At 41.1% G+C, this 20,817-nt stretch overlaps 2 protein-coding genes across 8 annotated transcripts in view; both read left to right on the top strand.

The window, feature by feature from the left end:
- Positions 1–980: 980 nt before the first annotated feature.
- On the top strand, positions 981–5,261 carry tmem183a (transmembrane protein 183A). The gene is made up of 8 exons (XM_072382464.1): positions 981–1,184; positions 1,331–1,420; positions 1,504–1,674; positions 1,805–1,964; positions 2,262–2,442; positions 2,725–2,805; positions 2,954–3,109; positions 4,042–5,261. The coding sequence occupies exons 1-8, from the start codon at positions 1,121–1,123 to the stop codon at positions 4,216–4,218; spliced, it is 1,080 nt and encodes a 359-aa protein (XP_072238565.1). The 5' UTR covers positions 981–1,120; the 3' UTR covers positions 4,219–5,261.
- Positions 5,262–6,046: 785 nt separating this feature from the next.
- tfeb (transcription factor EB) overlaps positions 6,047–20,817 on the top strand; it is a 277,326-nt gene continuing 262,555 nt past the window's right edge. For 3 of the 7 annotated variants that reach the window (XR_011915199.1, XR_011915200.1, XM_072382459.1), the window contains exons 1-2: positions 6,047–6,271; positions 17,587–17,658. The gene's annotated coding sequence lies outside the window, so the exon portion shown is untranslated. Of the gene's footprint in view, positions 6,272–15,283; positions 15,733–17,586; positions 17,659–20,817 lie in introns of those variants that run through there. The other 4 variants (XM_072382463.1, XM_072382460.1, XM_072382462.1 and 1 more) reach the window with 4 other exon arrangements.

The raw sequence follows: 20,817 nt of genomic DNA, 5'->3' as shown, positions 1-20,817 counted from the left end.
AGCCACTCTGTGGTATATTTATCCCCACCCTCAAATCATTTTTTTTTTTGTTGTTGTGGCTTAAGGAAAAGTGTTAATTTACCATTTACAGCTATCAACGTCTTCTCCTCTTGGATGACTGCCTGCCTGTATCTCTGCTCGTCTGCCTGTTTATATTCATCTCAGAACCCTCAAGTTACCTCAGCCTACCTGCTACACCACTTTTGAAATAAAGCCCATTATTGCCAATACTTTATTATCCGTGTCTTTCAGTTGGGTCCAAACAGTTATCTGTGTCAGCAAGTCAGTGTTGCTGTTGATTGGAACAACAGCAGTTGATCATATTGATTGACATACAGGACAAAAGGTCTTGCTATCTTGAAGGTGAAATCAATTTGCTGTGTTGCCAAAAGAGGATATCTGTGTATGGAGGTGAACGAACAGAGGTAATGAGATATCAGACAGCGATAGAGCTCTGTACCTGAAACAAAATATTAATATATATATCATTCATCTGGTTTACAATTTATTTCTTTGAATCTGTCTCTATTACTTTTTAATAATTTGTACATTAGCACAGAGGTTGTGTGCTGTAAAGCGAGGAAAACACTGGCATGTCATTCTTGTGGGTCCTTTTGTGGGTCCATTCTTGTGGCACGTCATTCTCGTGGAAACCTCCATCTGAACTCAGAAGTAGCTGAACATGTGCCAGAAAGACACAAAATGTTGATGATATCAGGGGTGCTTAGAGAAACACTAACAAGAACAAGACTGAAAAAATATACAAAGTTGCCTCTTTGATAACCTTGTACGAACTGATAGTCAACATAAGGATAATTTGAAGAAATCGCCATATGGTTAAAACAAAAACCTTACGAACTAAACCCACCGTGTGGCAGTAAAACATCGTCGCGGATTCAAGGTGCAGTAAAAAAAAGGAGCACGAAGAAGAAGGATTGCAATGGTAATCTCGCTCTCGCGTTATTTACAATGTTACGTCATTCCATGATGGCTGAAGATCCCGGTGGAACATTTTTCAATTTCTGTGTTATTTTTCTGTCTTTCTCTTTACCCCCGCTTGCCATAGAGACATGGCAGGACTCACAGCCCCGTTAGACGTTTATAGATCATTGGTGTTGACATGCCCAAGAAAGGGAACCGAAAACGGCTGAAATTTAAAGCCGGGGACGTTTGTTCGGAATCAGGTAGGACCTTAGCTAGCAAGTTAGCTCGACCGGTGTTAGCCCTCACCAATGCACTGAAATTTGAGTAATTTCCTGAATTTCTGAAGATAAATTTTGTTATCTTTTTTTTTGGCAATTTTATGAATCCGTCTGTTTCCTTTTTATAGTCACTGTTGCTGATTATGCTGATGCTGACCCAGCCGTTGTGAAGTCCGGCAGGGTGAAAAAGGCTGTTGTAAATGCGATTGAAAAAGAAGGTAAGCCCTAGATGGTCAACAATCGTTGTTTCCTAACTGAGAAGGGTATGCAGATGATCAACTGAAGAACCTTTCTGTTTCAGTAAAATTACTCTGCGGTCAGGAAGCATCTCAGGGTGCTGTTGTGGAGGTCCTCTCGTCTGCAGTGAGTGTCGAAACAGACTCCTTGGGCAGCTGTGATGACTTGGATCCTGAGGAAGAAGGGGAAAGTGAAACTAAAGTTACCCGCAAAAAGAAAAATAAGAGGAGAAAGGGTACATTTACAGTATTTTTTTGCGAGTGCATGCATGGTAAAATCCGTTGGACATGGAGTGTTCGTAAGGTTGTGGCCACAATGATCTGAACTTTGTTGTGGTTTTTTTTTTTGGCTGTTTGTCCTCTCAGAAAGCAGTGAGAGCAGTGAAGGGGAGGATTATCCAGTGGACATTTGGTTAGTGCTTTCCTCCTATATTCGACCTGAAGATGTGTGCAGATTTGCGTTGATCTGTAGGAATGCCTGGACAGTCACTTGTACTGCCGCTTTTTGGACCAGACTCTACAGAAGGTGATTTAAGAAGTTGATAAAATATCAGTAATGTTTACTAGATGCTTCTCTTTTGCAGTCTGTTTTGAAATTGCTTTGATATTAAACAAATACTTGAGAGAAATGTTTACTTTGTTTTATTTGCTTGATTTCTCTTAATAGCATTAGCTCATCATTTTGAAAGACCTGGGTGACTCTGGGATTAAATAAGGAGATGGAGATACCTGAAGTGCTCCAACTGAAGGCTCCTGATGTATCTATTGTCTACTCTATTGAAACCTTGAAAGATTAATATAAATGTCCTTGTCCTTTTGAAAGACACTACAGGATCGATGTTGACCTGCCGTTTCGTCTCCAGCCTGACTCCATTGTTGGGTTGCGCTGTCTTCGGGCCTGTGTGATCCGCTCCCTTTTCCATTTGTATGAGCCATTCAGCTTGCGTGTGTCAAAGATTCCTGCACTGCCCGAATCCACGCCCACCACTTTGCTCAACTCCAAGGTACTTTAACAGTGTGTTCCTGAAGCCATTGTGTAACTATGCTAATGTTGAACTAACGTCTTGTTTATATTTAATTTCCATATATGATCTGCTTGAATTGACCTCCGCCTTTTTCATGTAAACATCCTTGAGGCTGGATAAGAAAGATCAGGGTTATTTTCCATACAGGAAAAGAACCTAGAAGGGGCATGAACATGCATAAATGAAAAAGTGATTACTCAGCTTGTCTTTGAATATGGAAATGTCTAAGTTAAGTTCCTATATTATTTATTTTTTTTGCAGTGCATACTCTTCTGGGTCAAAAAGATGTCAGGAACCCGGCCGGAGGCACTGTGGGAGTTCAACTTCAAATTCATTAAGCAGGTAACAGGTTTTATTGCCTTTTATAAACTTCCACATTTCCTTTTCATGATAGCTGGTTGATTTAAAAAAAAAAAAAAAAAAAAAAAAAAAAAAAAAAGCCTGTTTTTCTGGCTGTGATGTTCACATGTTGAATCTGTCTCCATCTCAGCAGGGACACAGTAAGAATGGCTGTGCCACATCCTTGCGAATGGCCAAAAAATATAAAGATGTTCACATGAATCCCGACTCCGAATGCTATGTGCTTCAGGTCACCACACTCAACTACATCCTAACCCCTGTGGTCATGGGCATGACACTGACCCAGGCAAGTAGTTCTTGGGTTAGAAATTGCACTATTTTATAGGACTATTGTTAAACACTTTTGCATGATAAGATATTTTTACTGACTTTAGGTGTTCAGTAGCAAACTAAACCAAAGAGTGAGCTATTTTTGTTCTCTTTAGAAATACTATCTCCAGCTGTGTTGCCTGCTAAAGATTAGTTAGAAGTGCCCACAGAGGCAGAAAGCGGTTATCTTTTTGTTAGAGTCTAAATCACCCAAATCAAAGCTCATTTGCTAGTGTTATGGCTTTCATACACCAAACCAATGTGAAGAACCAGCAGCAGCGAGAGACGGGTTGCTGGGTGTTGTTACGTCGCCAGCATCATACAAAACTAACAGAACCATCTGCAGCTGCACAAGAAGTCAAAGCTTCCTAAGTGCAGAGGGGAAGCTGTTATGTATTTTATACAGTAAGATAAAGTGGAAGACTTGGAGGGGAAAAAAACCCCATAAACATAGCAGCGTGTGACATCCAGAGCTGTTCTCTCTCAACTTATCATTATGTGTTATTCTTCACTCCACATGGCCAGGTTGTGAAATTATTGCTTGTTTTGGAGACGTGAAGATAAAGAAGAGAGAGTTGGCTTTGACATGTTGAGTATGCTGTCTGTAGTTTCTGCTGCCTCCTTTCTTGTGCACTAATTTGTTACACTGAACAGCCAATTAGAAGGAGCCCTCTCGTGACTGACCCAACGCTGATTCTACCGGTTGAATCTGCTGACGAAAAGAACCTCTCCACTTAAAGAAATGCCAGCTGATATATCTGTTTTTTTCCCTAAGAATCAGCTTTAGCTTCTTCACTGGGGTTTAAGTCACTCTTCTTGTTCCTGGGTAAATGAGAAGAATTGTTAAAGTTTTGCCTCCTTAACTCCTACCCTAATCTGCATGGCTCTCTCTCTCTCTCTCTCTCTTAGTTCAAAATCAATGTAAGCACAGACATGCGCCACCACCGTGTTCGTCTGGTGCTCCAGGACTCTCCACTCCAGCGAGGGAAGAGGGGGGATCAAGGCGGGACCCAGGTGGTGTTGGATCCCGTGCAAAGTGTGAGGCTCATGGACTGGTGGCATCCACAATACCCCTCCTTACCCTAAACATGACAATGCCCCCCCCCCCCCCCCCCCTCAGTTCCTACAATAGCAGACCGAGAACCCAGTTGTTATCTTCCCACATCCATAGAATATGGATTATCTTTAATGGCACATCTCGATATGGATTCAATATTTCAATATGGATTATCTTTAATGGCAAATCTCTTGCACTTACACTTTTTTATTGTAAGAAAGAAGCACTGACTGGCTAAAAATGTAATCCAAATATTCCAGATTGATCCACCTGAGAGAGGAATACACATTTGGTGTTGTCTGCTAGTATTTCACATACACAGCATTACCTGTTTTACACAAGTCACATTTTCCAGCAGAGCTCTTAAAAGTCAAGGAGGAATGAATTAACAGGGTGAAAAACCTGTGCTGTCTCCTCAGTGATTTATTTCATGCCGACGTTGCCCTCTACAACATTGAACATTTGGTTTGACATTTGACGTGTTGCATCAGCAGAGTAATGATACTCTTTCAAATTAATTTCTTGTCTGTTTGTTTTGAGGCATTAAGGATGATGTAAATATTGATAACTCTGCTCTACAGTGATGGGGACAAAACGACGATTTACCTCGTACATCATGCACTGATCTGGGTTGTGTTTCTTTGCTGAAAGCTCGATTATCTCACTGATCATGTGAGTTATGTTCTTTATAGTCACATGCAAATTGTCAGCCTTTGTAAGCTTAGAATGTGATTATTTCCAATCGGATGCTTGATGAAGAGGACAGGGCTACCCTGTATTTTGGTGTTTTCTTCTTTCATCTGACATGGTTTCAATCATTGAACTTGATTTGCACATAGTCTGTCAAGGAAAAAGTAATTAGATCAATCACACATGTTTATAGTAGTAAATTCTAGTTTATTTTCTTACCCCACAGCTGAGGACAGCTGGATGTTTTGGTTAGCTGTAGATTGTATGGAGGAGTTGGAGGATCTCGCTTTATACAATGGGGGTTACACCATTAATCAATTCACCTCCTCCACTGAAATAAAACAAAACTGCCCATTCAAATCTCTCCAGTCTTCTTGTCTCTGACATGTATGTGATTAGTTTTCCACACATCTCTTTAAACGCCTTAAACATGCTTTACTCGTGAATTTGTTCTATACATTTCTGACAAGAAATGAATAAAAGAAAAACAAGAACTTCTGGAATTTAAGTCTCAGAGCAGATTAAACTAGATCAGTCTGTACAAGAATGAGGAGGGGAAAGTTATGGTGAAGATTTGGTCGTGCTTAAGGTAAAAACAAATAAAATCACAGCTTCCTATAACATTGGGTCACGTGTTTACTAAATTAAATAAAACTTTAATACCATCCATGGTTTACGAACTTATAGTTTTTATTTAATAAGTTAATATTTATCTGTTTATTTAATTGATACACTTATCTTTATCTATTTGCATTTATTTTACTGATAGTTATTGACTTTGCGATCTACCACAAAGTATCTAAAATGCACCCAACAATTAAAAAAAATAGATTTTAAAAACTCAAAGACTAGCCTCAGAAAGATGGCACCAGGCCTCTCGTTTTGAAAGGATGAAATTCATGACTCATGAGCTCTTTGACTGTAGTGAAACTTTATTAAGCCTAACTTGCACTCGGATTAAAATCAAGACAATAGATTATTGTTTTTAATTTAATTGAATTCTTAAAAGTATTTGGACAAAACATAAGAGGACTTATTGTAACTCCCCTCGCAGTGTTTGGCAGCGCGTCGCTGTTGGGGGACACAAGAAAACTACACTACCCACAATCACATTAGAGATTTGCCATTGGTGGTGGCACAGGTGACCGCAGACACTGAGTTGTGACAACATCTCGACCGTCAAAACGAAAACAAATTAGCAACCGCGGTGCAGTCGGTCGTGCGCGCGGTGTCGGTACGTGGAGATGCAGTGAAAACTAAAATTCGCAACTTTGTAGTTTCTCGTTGACACGACCTTTTCTGGTAGTTCCTGGCGGGTTTGTTATCACAGCGCAGAGAAGAGGGCACGCACTTTCCCTGAACCTGACTCGTTCTGTCTGACCTTCAGAGCGGGTAAGTTATATTTCACCACCGCCACTGAAATAAAGCCCCTGCTAAAACAACACCACCTCTGGAAACCCCGCGAGGTTGAATTTTAAGTGCGTCTTTCACGGGAAGTTTTTGAAGTTTATTGACGTTAAAATCGACATGTTAAAAGTTAATTGTTTGTACCTAGAAAGCCGAAAGGCTATGTGCGTTTGCTATGTTGCCGCAAAAGAGTAATTCTTCCTCGGAAGCGAACCTCGCCCACTTAATGTTCATCCTTAAATTTTTTCCCACTTATAGGCTGCAAGCATCACAAATCATGGAGCCCTGTTGAGGAAATGTTTGAGATTTCATGTATGGCGCTGAGTCTGACTGTAATATTTGTAGAAAAATCAAGAAAGTCATGATCACAAGAAAAAACAATATCCAAGAGATATTTACTAGCTAATTTTTTTTTTTAGATGTAAATTCCAAATGTATTGTTCTCAAATATATCCAGTACGCGGCGAGACATTTGGGGTCTTTGGAGAAGAACGTGGTTTTACAAGTTAAATCATAATGCACCACGTTTCCCTTTTACTGTCGTCTGTGAGCCTGCAGGGACCTGCCCCTTTTGCCATTTATAAGCTGCAGCCAGGCCAGTATCAGTAACAACACCTCAGCTCTAGGGTATGCTGCTATGTATAAGCTGTGACTGTAAACTGTACAGACTGTAATACTCTACTGCTTACTCAGGCACTTTGCTTGAAAAGACTGCGCGGCGCTAACAGAAATGATGAAGGCACCACTGGCCATTTACGCCTCCTTCGTGCATTTTATGTCCTTGTGTTTGACGGTGGTGTGTGTGCTGAGTGGAGAGCAAATTGTTGTGCCTGTTGCCGTCCAGTGATGGGATGAGACGCACACCTGTCATTCAACGGTCGTTTTACTATGACATAGATGCATCTTATCTTGGTTTACGTTGAAATATGCAACAGATTTGTTGTTAGTGTGGTAATTAAAAAGAACATGTCTGTTTTCTTGCGTCACATCAGCAATGTCTTTGACATTCGACCCTGCTCCTTGACCTCTGACCTCTCTGCCTGACCCCTGTCATCGTGCGCGCTTGTTCAGGAGAGAGAGCACAATCAGGGTCTCCTTGGAAGTGCCGAGTGCACCGTGCTTTTATGTTTCTCATGTCATGCTTACTTTTTTTTTTTTCCCCTCAGAGCATTTTTAAGAGATTTCCTTTGAGACATCCCAGGTGATATGGGATGCCAGAAATGGAAAATCTAGAGCTCAGATATCCCAGTAAACTAAACATATGATTATTTATGTCCCATATAGCAAAGGGTAGGTTTTTACTGCGGCAAAGAAATCCCAAATGGAGGTTTATGTACAATATTTTGTTCCCTATGGTCAGTAGGTAACGATAATTCTTATAAATGTGGTGAAATGGTGTTAATAAGAAGGAGGGCAATTATGTGCTCTTATTACTTCTAGTTTGCCTTGGATCACTTCCAGTAAGGGTTTTTTTGTAAGTTACACAACATCACTTGAGGTCAGACTACTGCATTGGACACAGGGGATTTATCTACAAAGGTTTCAATATAGAAGAAATGTGATACGGTATATCATTAAACCTTCCACCTACAGGTTGTTTGGCGTTAATGAGGCATTTAGAGGTGAGCATGTAAATGGATGGGGTCAGTTTAAGCTGTAGGGTCTGAGGAACTTTATGTGTATTTTAATGCGCCCAAAGTTGTTCAAAACTTCTCTCCCGCTGTCTGCTGTGGCTCTCTTTTTCACATTCTGTCTGCCTGACCCTCTTCACCGTGAGTCCATGAATGAAAATAGTTCTGTTGTGTAACCAGATGAAAAAGATACATCTACTCTGGAGCAGCATTGGTACACAGTTTAGCTGTAACTAATGCAGCGCTGCCAGATGTCAATAAACTAGTTGAATCGAATTATTGTCTTGCAATTTGATCATGTGCCTCTTGATTTGTTTGCATAATGCTCATAAGAATGGCTCTCAGATTAAAAACCCTGCCTTGAAGACCACAAAAAGATGGAAGTATATTGACTCTGAAATGTGAGGACGGCAACAAAAACAAACAAACTAAAATAAGCTTCTTCAAACTTTAATTCATTATGTTCTTTTAAATGGGCACTTTGACTCAAATGCCAGAAACACATTCAAAACTAGTTAAGGTATAAGAACAAAAAAAAAACCATGTGAAGTTAACTGGCGACAGGTCAGTGACTTGTTTGGGTATGAAATGAGTATCTCAGAGAGGTGGCCCCTTTCAATAGTGTAGATACAGAGTTGCTTGCCCTCTGTAGCACATTTGGGGTTACAGAAGAAAGGGACCACCTGTCTTGCAAAGGAGGCATCACAGGTAACAGAGTGCAAACAGTATGATGCGTGCCAGGCTCCGAAAAGCACTTGGCTGTGAGGTTACTATCAGCGGGATCAGAGGTCACCGGCCACTATGTAGAGAGGAAGTGTCAGCTGATGGACTTATTGTATTCTTTCCAGTTGTGCAGCTGCAAGTTGCTCAGATGGCCAGCCGATGAAAACAGAGTTGACTCTAAAAAACATCAGGATCAGTGACCCTCTTCCAGTGCCTGTTTATGGCTACATTTAATTTTTGAACCGTCAGACACAAAAAAAACCCCGATCTTCTTGTCGCAGAAGTGAACATATTAGCACAAGCGTTCCCTCCTTCATGTTGTGCTTGTGGAAAACTGTGTGCGTGGGGGTCATATTTTCAGCCTCATTGGACTTATGTCTGCTAGAAAGTGTTGGTGATGGGACTCATTTACTTCAGGCAAACAGAGGCCGACAGCTTTACGCACAGAGGCACATGCACACACTCGCATACACATGCACTGCGACACACAAGCAAATTGGCTTGGTTCAATGGATGTACTCTAGTGTGAAAAAGCATCAGGTGTGTGTGTGTGTGTGTGTGTGTGTAAACACGGCCTCATCTGCTTGCCATATGGACAGATCCCCCGTGACTTAGACAGTTGTCTCGCTGCTTTGTTGATCGGACCAAGAAAAGGTGTTTGAGGAGCTGCCTTTGATGTTTAACTGGATTTCCCATGAAAATATATATACGAGACAAATTACAGCATAAGTTGGCAATTAAAGCTCGGACTTTTTCGTGAAAACCAGAGGAATGACATCGTGGCATGTGCTGCATGACAACATGACCCATGATCTGTCAGAGGTGAGTGTGGGTGGGACATTTAAGGCCATGTGCTGAATGTGTGACTCCACTTCCTCAACTTATCTCCATTCCACCGTTTCATTTCCTCTTTTGAAAGACTGACAGCAGAGACAGTCTTGCTCTGCCTCTTTTCTGTGTGAGAACGGCTCTTCGGCTACATCTGTGCAGCCGCCCAGCTGTGTGTGCAATTTGTTTATTAGTGTGAGCTGCGGGGATGGTTTATGCATGCGGCTCCATCTCTCTATCGTGGCTCCATCCATTATCTTCGCTAGAGTTCAGGAATATGTCTGCACTTTGAAAATACACGTTCATGTAACAAGACATTAAATCAGTCTTTGTCTGCAGAAGATGTAGATATTTTTGTCTGTGATTGTTTACGCTTTTTTTTTTATAATCAGCACAGTTGGGAAGGTCTGGAGCTGAACTGTATTTTCTTCTTTTTAATTTTCTTGTACTGAGTAAACCACTTCCTGAACATTATGCCTTCTTGGCTCCTTAAACAGGTTTTTTAAATGTCATTCCAAATCTACTCTCTACTAAGAGGTGGTTGTAAAAAAAAAAAAAAACACAAAACAAAAGCACTGTTCTCTTAGATGATCTCAAACACATACGTCAGTTTCAGTTTCTGATTTCAAGGCCTGACGTTAAAAAATCAACTTATAGGAAAATGTAAAAAATGATGATTCATGCCATGACTGAGCCAGATGTATTCACATCTCATTACTGTGTGCTTTCGGTTAGTTATACTACTGTTATATTACTGATATAACACAGTTACACTGGGACTGTTTTTGTTTTTAACCAGATATTGATTGTGCCTTGTCGTTTAGGTTGGACATTGCTTATTTCTTCTCAGCTTGTCATTTCTTTGGTGTCCCACAGAACACATCTGGTTATACATCTGGTTTGACATGCGATAAGTGCTGAATTCACAAGTGCAACGTTTTACTCCATCTGTGTTGATTGCACTTGACCTCCAGTTCAGAAGCAAAAGCCCTCGGTCTTTGGTTCAAAGACTCGTCACACATGTCGAAACTTGAAAATGAATATTTCTTTAGTGTTTTTACTGGAGAAAACAGTCATTTTCCCTTTTGCAAACATTCGACTTTAAAATGCCTCATTCAGCTCAGTTTGACTGCTGATTTCTCCCCCCCCCCATTCAGTCTTTACTGATCACATTCTGTGACCCCCACTTTATATTAGTTTGCATTTTTCACTATTTATACCACCGGCTGGTCAGTTTCAGCATATCTGCTATAAGATAGATAAACAAGGAGAAATGTTAAGACAGCTTTTTTTTCATTACAAAGGAAGACATTATCTAATCTAAAGTTTTTCCTACTGTATTTTTAACAGATTAATATGTGATTGCATTTGGACACATTTGAGTTCTTATCAACAAGAAACAAAGAAAGGCGGTTTGTTATATCTCATTCAAATCAACATATGTTGTGACACATTCACCTCTTACAACTCTGAGGTTTTACACATCAGAATATAAGAAACTAATAATAATCTGGTCCTTACAACGCCTTAAGAGGAAATGAATAGAGCCTCATATGAATTTTGTATGACATATTACATTATGTCACCATCATTATTATTTGACCCAAATCTATATGCCAAAATGCAGAAGCAGTGTATGAAAAACTGCGGCCTCCCTTCCTGCTTCTACATATATTAGGAGAGCGGGTAGCAGCCAGATGCTGCTCATTACACACACATGATTAACTGACCATCAGGAAGAGTGAGCACCTCCATAAAAGCAGATTTCTTTTTGGATTTTGCTGGTCTGGAGCATTCAGGTGTGTGTTAACACAAAGCCGAGGAGGAAAGACATCAGGTGTGGTCCAAGAGAAGTAATAATAGCCGCCCATCAATCTGGGAAGTCCATCACTCCACAGTGAGAACCATTATTCACAAGAGGGAGACGTTAAAGACCGTTCGACAATCCTTACAGGAGTGGACGTCCCAGCAAGTTCAGCCAACGGTCAGACTGCATAGATCTTTTGCGTCTAAGACTCAACAGGCATCGGTCAGCATGTTTAGTCTTAAAGTTCACGTCTGTATGATTAGAAAACGGCTGGTTAAGTATGGCTTATTAGGAGCTGTTGCAGGAGAAAGCCTCTTCCCTCTGAAAAGAACATGGCAGCACAGCTGAGGTTTGCAGAGGCCTAATTGGACAAACCATAAAACTTTTGGAAAAAAATGGAGGAGTCCGGTCATAGTGCACAGCAGCATGTTTGGAGAAAACCAAACGCAGCATATCGGCACAAACACCTCATACCAGCTGTCAAGCACGGAGTTACTTAAAAATGGAGCCAATGTTGAAAAATCCTCCAAGACATGTGAGGCTGCTAATGCCATACAGAAAATGATTACTTTAAGTTTTTACCGATTAAAGGTGGTTTTTACAAGTCACTGAATCATGGGGTGTGTACTTGGCTTTTTCACACGCTACTTCTGAATTTTGCTCAGTAAAGAATGACATGGTGCAATATGTCACGTGTTGTTGTTCATCTCAGTTTCTTATTGCCTGTTCTTCAGAGGATGAGCACCAGATGATTTCTTAAAAATGATTAAGTGCTGACATGTAAAATCTCTGAATTTAAAGAGGGTTGTGTTGCTTTTTCCTATGATTGTATGTACTATTTTTAAAGTTCCATGACTGTTGCTGTTATTTTTACTTAACTTACCATTTTTAGATGTGACATACATTGGCCTTCATTGAACCTTATGTTAAACGTGACAGCAGTACAAGCAGCATCCTGTTATTACCCATCCTCCTTGAACTCTATACATGATTTTAGTCATTATATCCCCTCACCACCTCTTCTTCATTTGCTCCCTTTTTAATCTCTTTTCCCTGTCTCTTTCTTTCTCTTTCTAACTTCGACAAGGTCACGGGCCGCTCATTGTCCTGCTGAGGGTGAAAAAATTGGAGAAAGTGGGTGAGAGAAAAGTGGATAATGAGAATGTGTGAGGCCGAGAACAGGAAATCTTTTCAAGGATCAGTTTTTCAGAGTGTGACGGCCAAAGTTGAATAAATGTTGTGTGGGTGTCTTATCTCCCAACTCATCTCCAAAATGCGTTCCATTCCATCATCACGGTGGCATGCACAAAAAATAGAAAATCTAGTGTGGCTGGTTTTTTTTGGCGACTGCACCCTATCACACAGATACTGCCATGGATTCTCCACTTAGTTCACCTAATAATAGACCACTTCACCTGCTCTAAACAGTAAGGGACTGCTGTTTATATAAAAAGCCAGTGACCAAAAGCATTTTGGAATATCCGGATATGTTTGCCTGCAAACTGTTCAGAATAGAATAGAAATGTATTGTCGATACATTGAATTTCAGTAAACATAATCAAGCTGTACGTAATCATCTTGTATCTTTTTCATTTTGCAAATTCTCAAGCTACTAATGCAAATATATATGTGGGTATATACAAACTACGGTACAGTGTTCCATGTCTGATCTGTTTGAGGTATCCCCTACAATACAACGCCACTTCCAGAAAGTTGGGCTGCAGGGTGAGATTTAAATCAAAGAAGTCCAGTGATTTGAAATATGGTGCACATTAAATGTGCACATAACATGTATCATTAATGGAGCTTCCACAGATGTGCGACTTTACCACGTTACATACGCTGATGTAGAGACCACATTCTGAAAGCCCACAGTCCTCTCTGTTGTGAGATGATCCACCAGATGTTCACTATGCTTTCATGATATATTGTATTCATATCCAGAAAATATTCGGAAAACATTCTCAACTGCAGATTTATGCGATTGCTTGACAGTTTGCTCCGCTTCCTGTAACAGTGGATAGGTTCAGGTCAGCTTGTCAATGTCAGACTTCAGTCAGACTCTTCAACACAGTTGTTGAACGCTCGGAGCAGAGCCACAATGACGAGCTATATATGTAGTATTTGTTTGCAGCCTCTCGGCAACCACGGTGACTGAAGGGCTAAATGATTGGAAACTTGCCAGCCTGCCAAGGAGAGCTGCTTCATTGGCGTTTGTGCAAATGTGCGCGAGCGTGGACTTTTTTTTGTTGCGTTTTTACGAGTCAAGCCTCCTCGATAAGCCATTGTCAAGGCAGTCTTAGACGGTGAATTTCCCTCCGACTCATGCGCGTTACAATTGGCAGAAACACAGCTTAGCCAGCCAATAAGCTGACAGGCTTCAGGGGTCCAGCCCCTGGACCAAAATAACCCAGTAAATACATTGTGGGTACTATGAGCACTGGAGCTAGCCCACTAGTGAATTCTTTGTGTACAAACAAGGCATTCTTGTCAGTTCGGTGCTGCTCAAGCATGTTGGCCTCGGTTGTCCCCTGCTGTGATAGGAACAACTAGCCTATTGGTTTGTGTTTCTGTCTTTCTTCATTCAGTGATATAGGGAGGGGAGAGTGTGGATAGCGAGTACGAATAGCTGAGTTAGATACAGTGATGGAAAGAGAGACTCTTCGGTGCAGGAAGTCCAGAGAGGGGCTCTGGCCCTGTGCAACATTCAGACGTTGCATTTTACATGTGGCATCGCTTATTTATACTATGATTATGTAGTCATTTGATAACCTAAGACAAAAGTGGATTGATTTGCTGACTGATTTTTAAACAGGGTATTGTTTATTCCAGAGTAATGAGCTCTAATGGATCTAATTTGACAGAAGGATTCAGGCTAATTATTATGATTTATCGGTATGTGTTGTGGACTCAAAAACCTTTGTTGTCTGAGCCCTTCTTGAGTTTCCCCAGAAAACTGTTGCAGACGGTAAGCAAAAACCGCTAAAAGCTTTGCTGAAAAGCTTCGCTTTGTAATCTTATATACGCTGTTTAGTAAATCTATCGTGCCATGTATGTTCTCACCACATGGAGTAAGGATCCTGTCAACATGTACAGGTCATTCTCTAGTTGTTCTAGTTTTCTTTGCAAGATGTAATTGTATCTATATATTTCAGTAAACATCAAACATAGATAGTCTGTAGTGGCTTTTAAAGCACAACACAAAGAGTTTCAACTTCCAAATGATATCGATATATATCCTATATGTGTATCCATCCATCCAGGTGCTAATCCTGTCTTTGTATTGTTTAATCAGCGATGCGTTCATAGAAATGTGGGAATATTCAGTATTGTTGTACATTTAAAGCCATTGTCAGCCACATTCTTCTTGACCAAGTCAAATGTTCCTAACACAGTTTTTAACTTGAAAAACTGGATTTTTTGCATGTGATTTCGTATATTATCTGAAGATAGACACAGTTATTTCACTGAGGTATTTATTTAGATAAAGTGGTGATAGCCATCTGTTTAGATTTATTAATCTGCAGTTTGTTGACCTGTTGATTTTTTATTTTTTTCTTAAATTGCATCATGTGTGGGTTTCTCAGTGCTTCCCATACCCTTCAAACTTGATATATATATATAATTCTTATTGTCTGCTATCTAAGCTCGAAGGCAGGGATGTCAAACTCCGGTCCTCGAGTTGCTGTCCAGCAGGTTTTAGATGTTTTTCTGCTTAAATGCACCTGATTCAGATTAAATGGATCTCTTCAAAAGATTGTTACATTCTGCACAAACCAGCTACTGAGACATCGATCTGAATGAGGTGTGTTGGAGCAGGGAAACGGCCCTCGGGGGCTGGAGTTTGACATCCCTGCTCTAGGGTTTATGCATTTTCGCGTGCCTGCCATGACAATCCGTGGGTGTATAATAAAGAAGTAAATGTGCTGATTCACAGCCTTATGGCTCACAATAAGAAATGCACAGTGACCAGTTAGGAGTTGCTTCCAGGTTTATGCGGGCTTCTGTACACACGTGGAGGTATCACTGTATGCAAATGCTGTGCGCTGCTTTAAAAGGGAGGCTGGACTGAAGGAGGAGTTCTACATTACAGAGCATGAGAGGAGAAAAAAAAAGGAGATTGATGACTTCACTGGACACAGGGCTCTTCTTGTTGTTGCCTCAGACTACGGCATTCAGGCTAATTTAGGGGAAGAGGAGGAGAGTGGCAGAAAGAGGAGGACAAGTAGGAAGCTGAGCTGGCAGTTAGAGGGAGAAGGAGGAAGGTGACTAATAGTGACAGCACTCTGCCTACTGTAAGTTGGCCGTTGTAGAGAGGAGCGGTGTCACAGTCTGCGTTCACAGGTTTGCCAAGCCGGCAGACAACTGTCTGGGAGATTGTGCGTGTATTGACACGTGGAAGGGCAGGTTTCCACCGGATACACTATGTTGTCTTTGGGATAGTAGGAGAGTTGCAGGTAAGAGTCTTCAGCTCATACATCCTCCATTATATATGTGTCGGTAGGTGTTTTCTCATTGTGTGGTTGTTGGCACTGGCAGTCTGTCCTCCATTCATTCTCATGTCAGAAACTGATCTGAACACATGTGAACGAGTTCAATGCAAAGCGTTCAAAGGTGGTTACGAGCCGTTGTGTGTAAACTTGAAAACATACAGCAGCGACTCATCGGCAGTCACAGAAGCAGCTATGGCTAAATTGCTGTCGACAATAAATCAATTGTGACACATTTCCTTTGACCTTTTAAAACCGACAACAGAATCCAGAGTCATTGCTGCGTTGTTATTTGAGCTAAGTGAAGGCATAAAGTCACCGTGGTGGTGATGATTCCGGATCAGTCTGGTGGCTTCAGTGTTTACTCGTGAGCCAAAATGCTTCAACTTAAAGATGAAAATTGATAAACTGAGGCCCCTCTGTTAGGAGGTCTTGTGTTTAGAGTGCTCTTATCCTAATTGATAAGTTAAACAGGCAGCTGACTGAACACCTGCACCACCAGAGGTTCACTCTGCATATCATGAACTGACTGAATACCTTTTTGACACGTGTTGTGCTTGTTTTATGTTCTGTGTGTGTTGCACAGTGTGATATGAGTCTACCCAGTTTGACTGGAGTATTGCTTCAGGTCATGTTTGAGAACAGCCTTAGAAGTAATGGTATAACAAACAGATTTGTCTTTTTCTCTGGGCTGCCTGCAGAAGAACTTGCTTCACAACTCGCAAAGCCAGGAGTTGTGAAAACTCATGGAGGGAAAGGGGAAATGATGATTTGTGGTTTTTATTGATGACACTGATCTGTTTTCTTTCCTGCCATTGTGCTCTTGAATTAGATATAAGTGTAGAAGTCTCACAGCTGATAACCTGCTGTTGTCTTTTCATCACTAGCGTCACATTACTTCTCTATGATTTGTGAAGCAGTGTGAGCTCTTGAAAAAGAGGGTTTCACTTCATCAGCCATAATTAGACTGTTTAGAAGATGGCCGCCACTGTGAGTCACGCACAATGTCGATGAGTTGTAGTGATTCATTTAAATGACCTTCTTAAAGTTTGTTACTGAGCAAAAATCTGGATGACAGTAAATCAGGATGCAGTGGTCACTTACTGTTTACATATCGCACAGATTCTCTCCATCTCAGGTTTGCATAATCAAGCTGACCAGCTTTCAGGAGTCGTCATGCATCAGTTTGTAACCCCTGCCATACAAAAATAGATCGGTGTGTTTTGAATATTTTACTTGTGTGCGCACAGCTCTATCTTTGCACTCCAGAAACACTCAAAGTAAACATGCTTGAGCTTCCACTCATTTGAAACATGGAGGTGCTAAAACTGCTAGAAACCAGACAGAAGATTATGGTGCCTGCTTTATTAGGGAACTTGACACTATGAACGCCAAGACTCTGTTTCAAAGGGCTGAAACTGTTTATTGTAGGAAAAAGATGCCTCCTGCAACAGAATGACTGAATCAATTGAGCAGAACTTCTCGTCACACTTGTTCATACTCGGGTTTATTGCCATGGTCTGACGCTCCTTTTGCTTCCGCTGTGGAAATTCTTTGTTCTTAATGACTACACACCTGCATCTTCCCCTATTTAAAAGTTCACTGCTTTCCCTGCTGCTTTTTTTCATGACTGCCAACATCATTTATTTTGTTTTGCAGTTATTCATTTATTCTGTCTATTTTTTTTTTTTTTACCAGTGTTACATTGATAACCAACCATTATTTTCTGTTTCTGTTTTTGTGTCTGTTTCCCTCTCGTCTTACTTCTCATCGCCTCTCTTCACCTCACGCCACGACTTCCTCTGCCCATCGGCTCTCCAGAAACCAGACATGTAGTGAGCAGAGAAAGCAGAGTGTATACGTCTTTGTGAGCCCTCTTTTCCTCATATACAGGTAATTGTACTTGTCCACATATATATATATATATGTGTGCTTTCTTGTTCCTGTTTGTATGCAAATGGGGAAATTCACCTGTTGCGATTGTGGAGGGGAAAAAACCCTGCGACCACTCCTAAATTGAGTAACTCTGAAACTGAAATGAGAATCGTAAATATAAAGGATCCTACGGTGGCTTCGTCCACTCTGATGGGCTATAATAAGTGCATACAGATGTGAGGTGGTAACAGGAAATATTTTATATCTAAAGCAACAATTGACTTGAGTGTCAAAAGGCTAAAAATGATCTGACTTCATCTGTCTGCCTGTGGAAGCAGCTTAGTTTGGTGTATGTAACCCTTAGCATCAGAAGTGTGTGTAAGGGAGAGACCATAGATCAGTGACGAGGAGCTCATACTTCTAATTCCAGCTGTGTTATGTAAGCGTACCATCCCTGCTCACTGAGTGTGTTTGATGGTGGCGTGTAACGATTGTTGATGAAGTAGATCTGTACTGTGTGTGACATGTACTGAACTCAAAAGCCAGAACACTGTTGAGAAGTTATCCACATGAATTCCTAGCCTTCATGTGCATGGCCTTGCCCCCACCGACAAACACACGCACAGATGCATGTAGATGCACACACGCACAGACAACCAAACATAAAATGAACCGTGGCTCGGGGGAACAGGGTGTTCCTGAAAAGGGGAACAGAGAGCAGAGGGTTATTTTAGTCTTTAGAACATGCAGGAAGGCAGCTTAATGCACAGTGTGTTCACATGTTTAGCTGGTTATTGTCACCTTTTGCTCTGATATTAACAAGTCAAAGGGAAATATAAAAAAATGATAATTGGTCATATTACCAAATGCTACAAAATTATTTTTTTAATTTTTTTGTTGTTAAGAATGAGTTTAACTTGTATGCTTAGAACACAGCAGAGGGAAGTCTTGCCGTGTTTTATTCTTCTTGTGAAGATGCCAGAACTGAGGTGTTGTGTTTTAGGGCTTTAGCACAAAGGCAGACTCTGTACGTGGTTTCTGTTTATTTGAACATTGTGCTGTTAAAAATACCACAGGCTGAAAAAGTGCAAACCTTATTCTTTTGGACAACTGCTTTGCAGATTTGAAGGTTTTTTGCCACTCTGCTGTCCAGCCACCCAATCTGCCCTCTTGGTATCTGCTGTCTGGGTTTCACTGAAAATGAATGAGAGTTATTAGCACTGGTCCTTGTTCGGTGTCTCCTAAATGTTCTACTGAACATCTTGGAGCAGACAATAAGGTTTAGTTGATTCAGCATCGCATCATCAGCTCATAATCTTATCATGCCAGAACTCATATTATCTGCTACTGTTCTGTTTCTACTGTTGTTAAAAGCGATAGAAAGTAAATAGATTTCCAATGTGATTCTTCCTCTTGTATGCAACATTTGCTTTTCCTTCTCTTGAGAATCTCTCTCCGGTTGAAATATCTGCAGCTGAATTACCCTGAATGATTAGAACTCGCCTTTTTGTAGTCCAGCACAGCAAGTGTTGCTGATTCAGATTAGATGGGGAAAGGACAGTGTCATCTGATGGTGGGCAGAGGTGTGGGTGGGGCCATATTAGCATATTCAAGCCAGTACATATGAACACAGATGAGTTTTCAAGGGACTGATAAGTGCTGGAGTGTGTCTTTAATGTCTCTGTGTTCACAGCTGGGCTGACCAGCTTTGACCCACTTTTTTGTTGTCAAGCGATGTTAAGACATTTGTTTGACCTCTAGTGATTTCTCTCTACTAATACTAAGTGTGCAGCATTGCTTTACCCATGTCACCTGCTGGTCTAAATAAAATATCACTGCCAATGACCTTTGAAGCTATCGCATAGCTTTGGCTGCCTACTTTGTAAACTCTGATCTCACATATACATTGTTATGAGAGGACACAGTATCTGTATATCCCACATATACATGCTGGCTGTCAAAGAAGAGCTCCTTGGCTTTGCACAGTCACATCTAAAAATACACCCTCCACAAATTAACACCATGTCTCAGAGCACAGGTGCCGTGGCCCCACACTTCCCCTCCGAGTGTGGGTGCACTTTTGTGTTTATCTACGAATGTGTATGTGTCGTACGAGAGGAAGGCTGTCATCGCACAGCGTGTTTGAAATATCACTCTTTGTACTGTGCGCTTTCTTTTTTTCGCATGTGTGTTTGTGACTAATATGTGGCACAATCCAGAGCTGGCCTCTGACCTGGGCTTCCTCCGCTCTGCTTCCTCCTACTGGCCGTCACTGTTTGAAGTGAAGGGGCCATGACATTACAGCGTTGGACACACAATGGCCACTGTGTGCGCCTATTGCGTCACAGATGTCCCCAGTGGTTGTCAGGCAATGTGAGGGCCCCATGTGGAGGAGATCTTGCTTTGTGTCACTATAGGATATCAGGAAGTGATATCTATCTGTCTATGTGTAATGTATTAGTGGGGGGGGGGGGGGGGGGCTGTATGCTGCACAGCTCATATGTGTTGGACAGTGAAATGGTAACACTGAACGCTCTGCTAACATGATGCTTTCCAGATACACCTCCATTTCCTTCTAAATTGATGTGTTACGACAACAGTGTTTTACACAGAAAAATAAGTGTTGAACAAGTTCGCACTTCATGTTTTAAAATGATACCAATGTTAACGGCAATCCATTTATCAACTAAACATTGTCACTTTCCAAAGGAAGTGAATTTATGGGTGGTACTGCCCAAAAGTCTTTGAAATATAAGTTTGAGAGTGTATACTTTACCTCTTAAACAATGTATCATAAAACAGAACCAGCCCAAACAGGTCAGTTCAGTTTTTGTGGACATTTAGACTGGTGTCATCAGTACCACCAGGCATCATTTTCACAAACGCAAGAGAGTTTTCAGAATAAAAATAGAAAAAGACTGCGTCAAATTTTGTTATTCGCAAGGTTTAGGAAGCACTGGTAACTAATTGCTTGGGCCTAGTTTGCTCTAAATGAACCCTGCTCAGAAACTGGACTGGTTCTGGTATTGCCCAACCTGCACCACACCCACTTCACGCGCACCTGTTCACTCTCATGAGAGGTGCTCAGTTCACTTCCTTCAGTTGACAACATCAGAAGATCACTGAAAACACGAACATGCTGTGCTATGTATTGACTCAAGTGCAAACCTTATTCTT

This window comes from Leuresthes tenuis, unplaced genomic scaffold, assembly GCF_036924035.1.
Source record: "Leuresthes tenuis unplaced genomic scaffold, fLeuTen1.0.hap1 SCAF_3, whole genome shotgun sequence".
Classification (NCBI taxonomy): domain Eukaryota; kingdom Metazoa; phylum Chordata; class Actinopteri; order Atheriniformes; family Atherinopsidae; genus Leuresthes; species Leuresthes tenuis.
The sequence above is the reverse complement of the archived record's forward strand: the minus strand, read 5'-3'. Positions and strand labels throughout refer to the sequence as shown.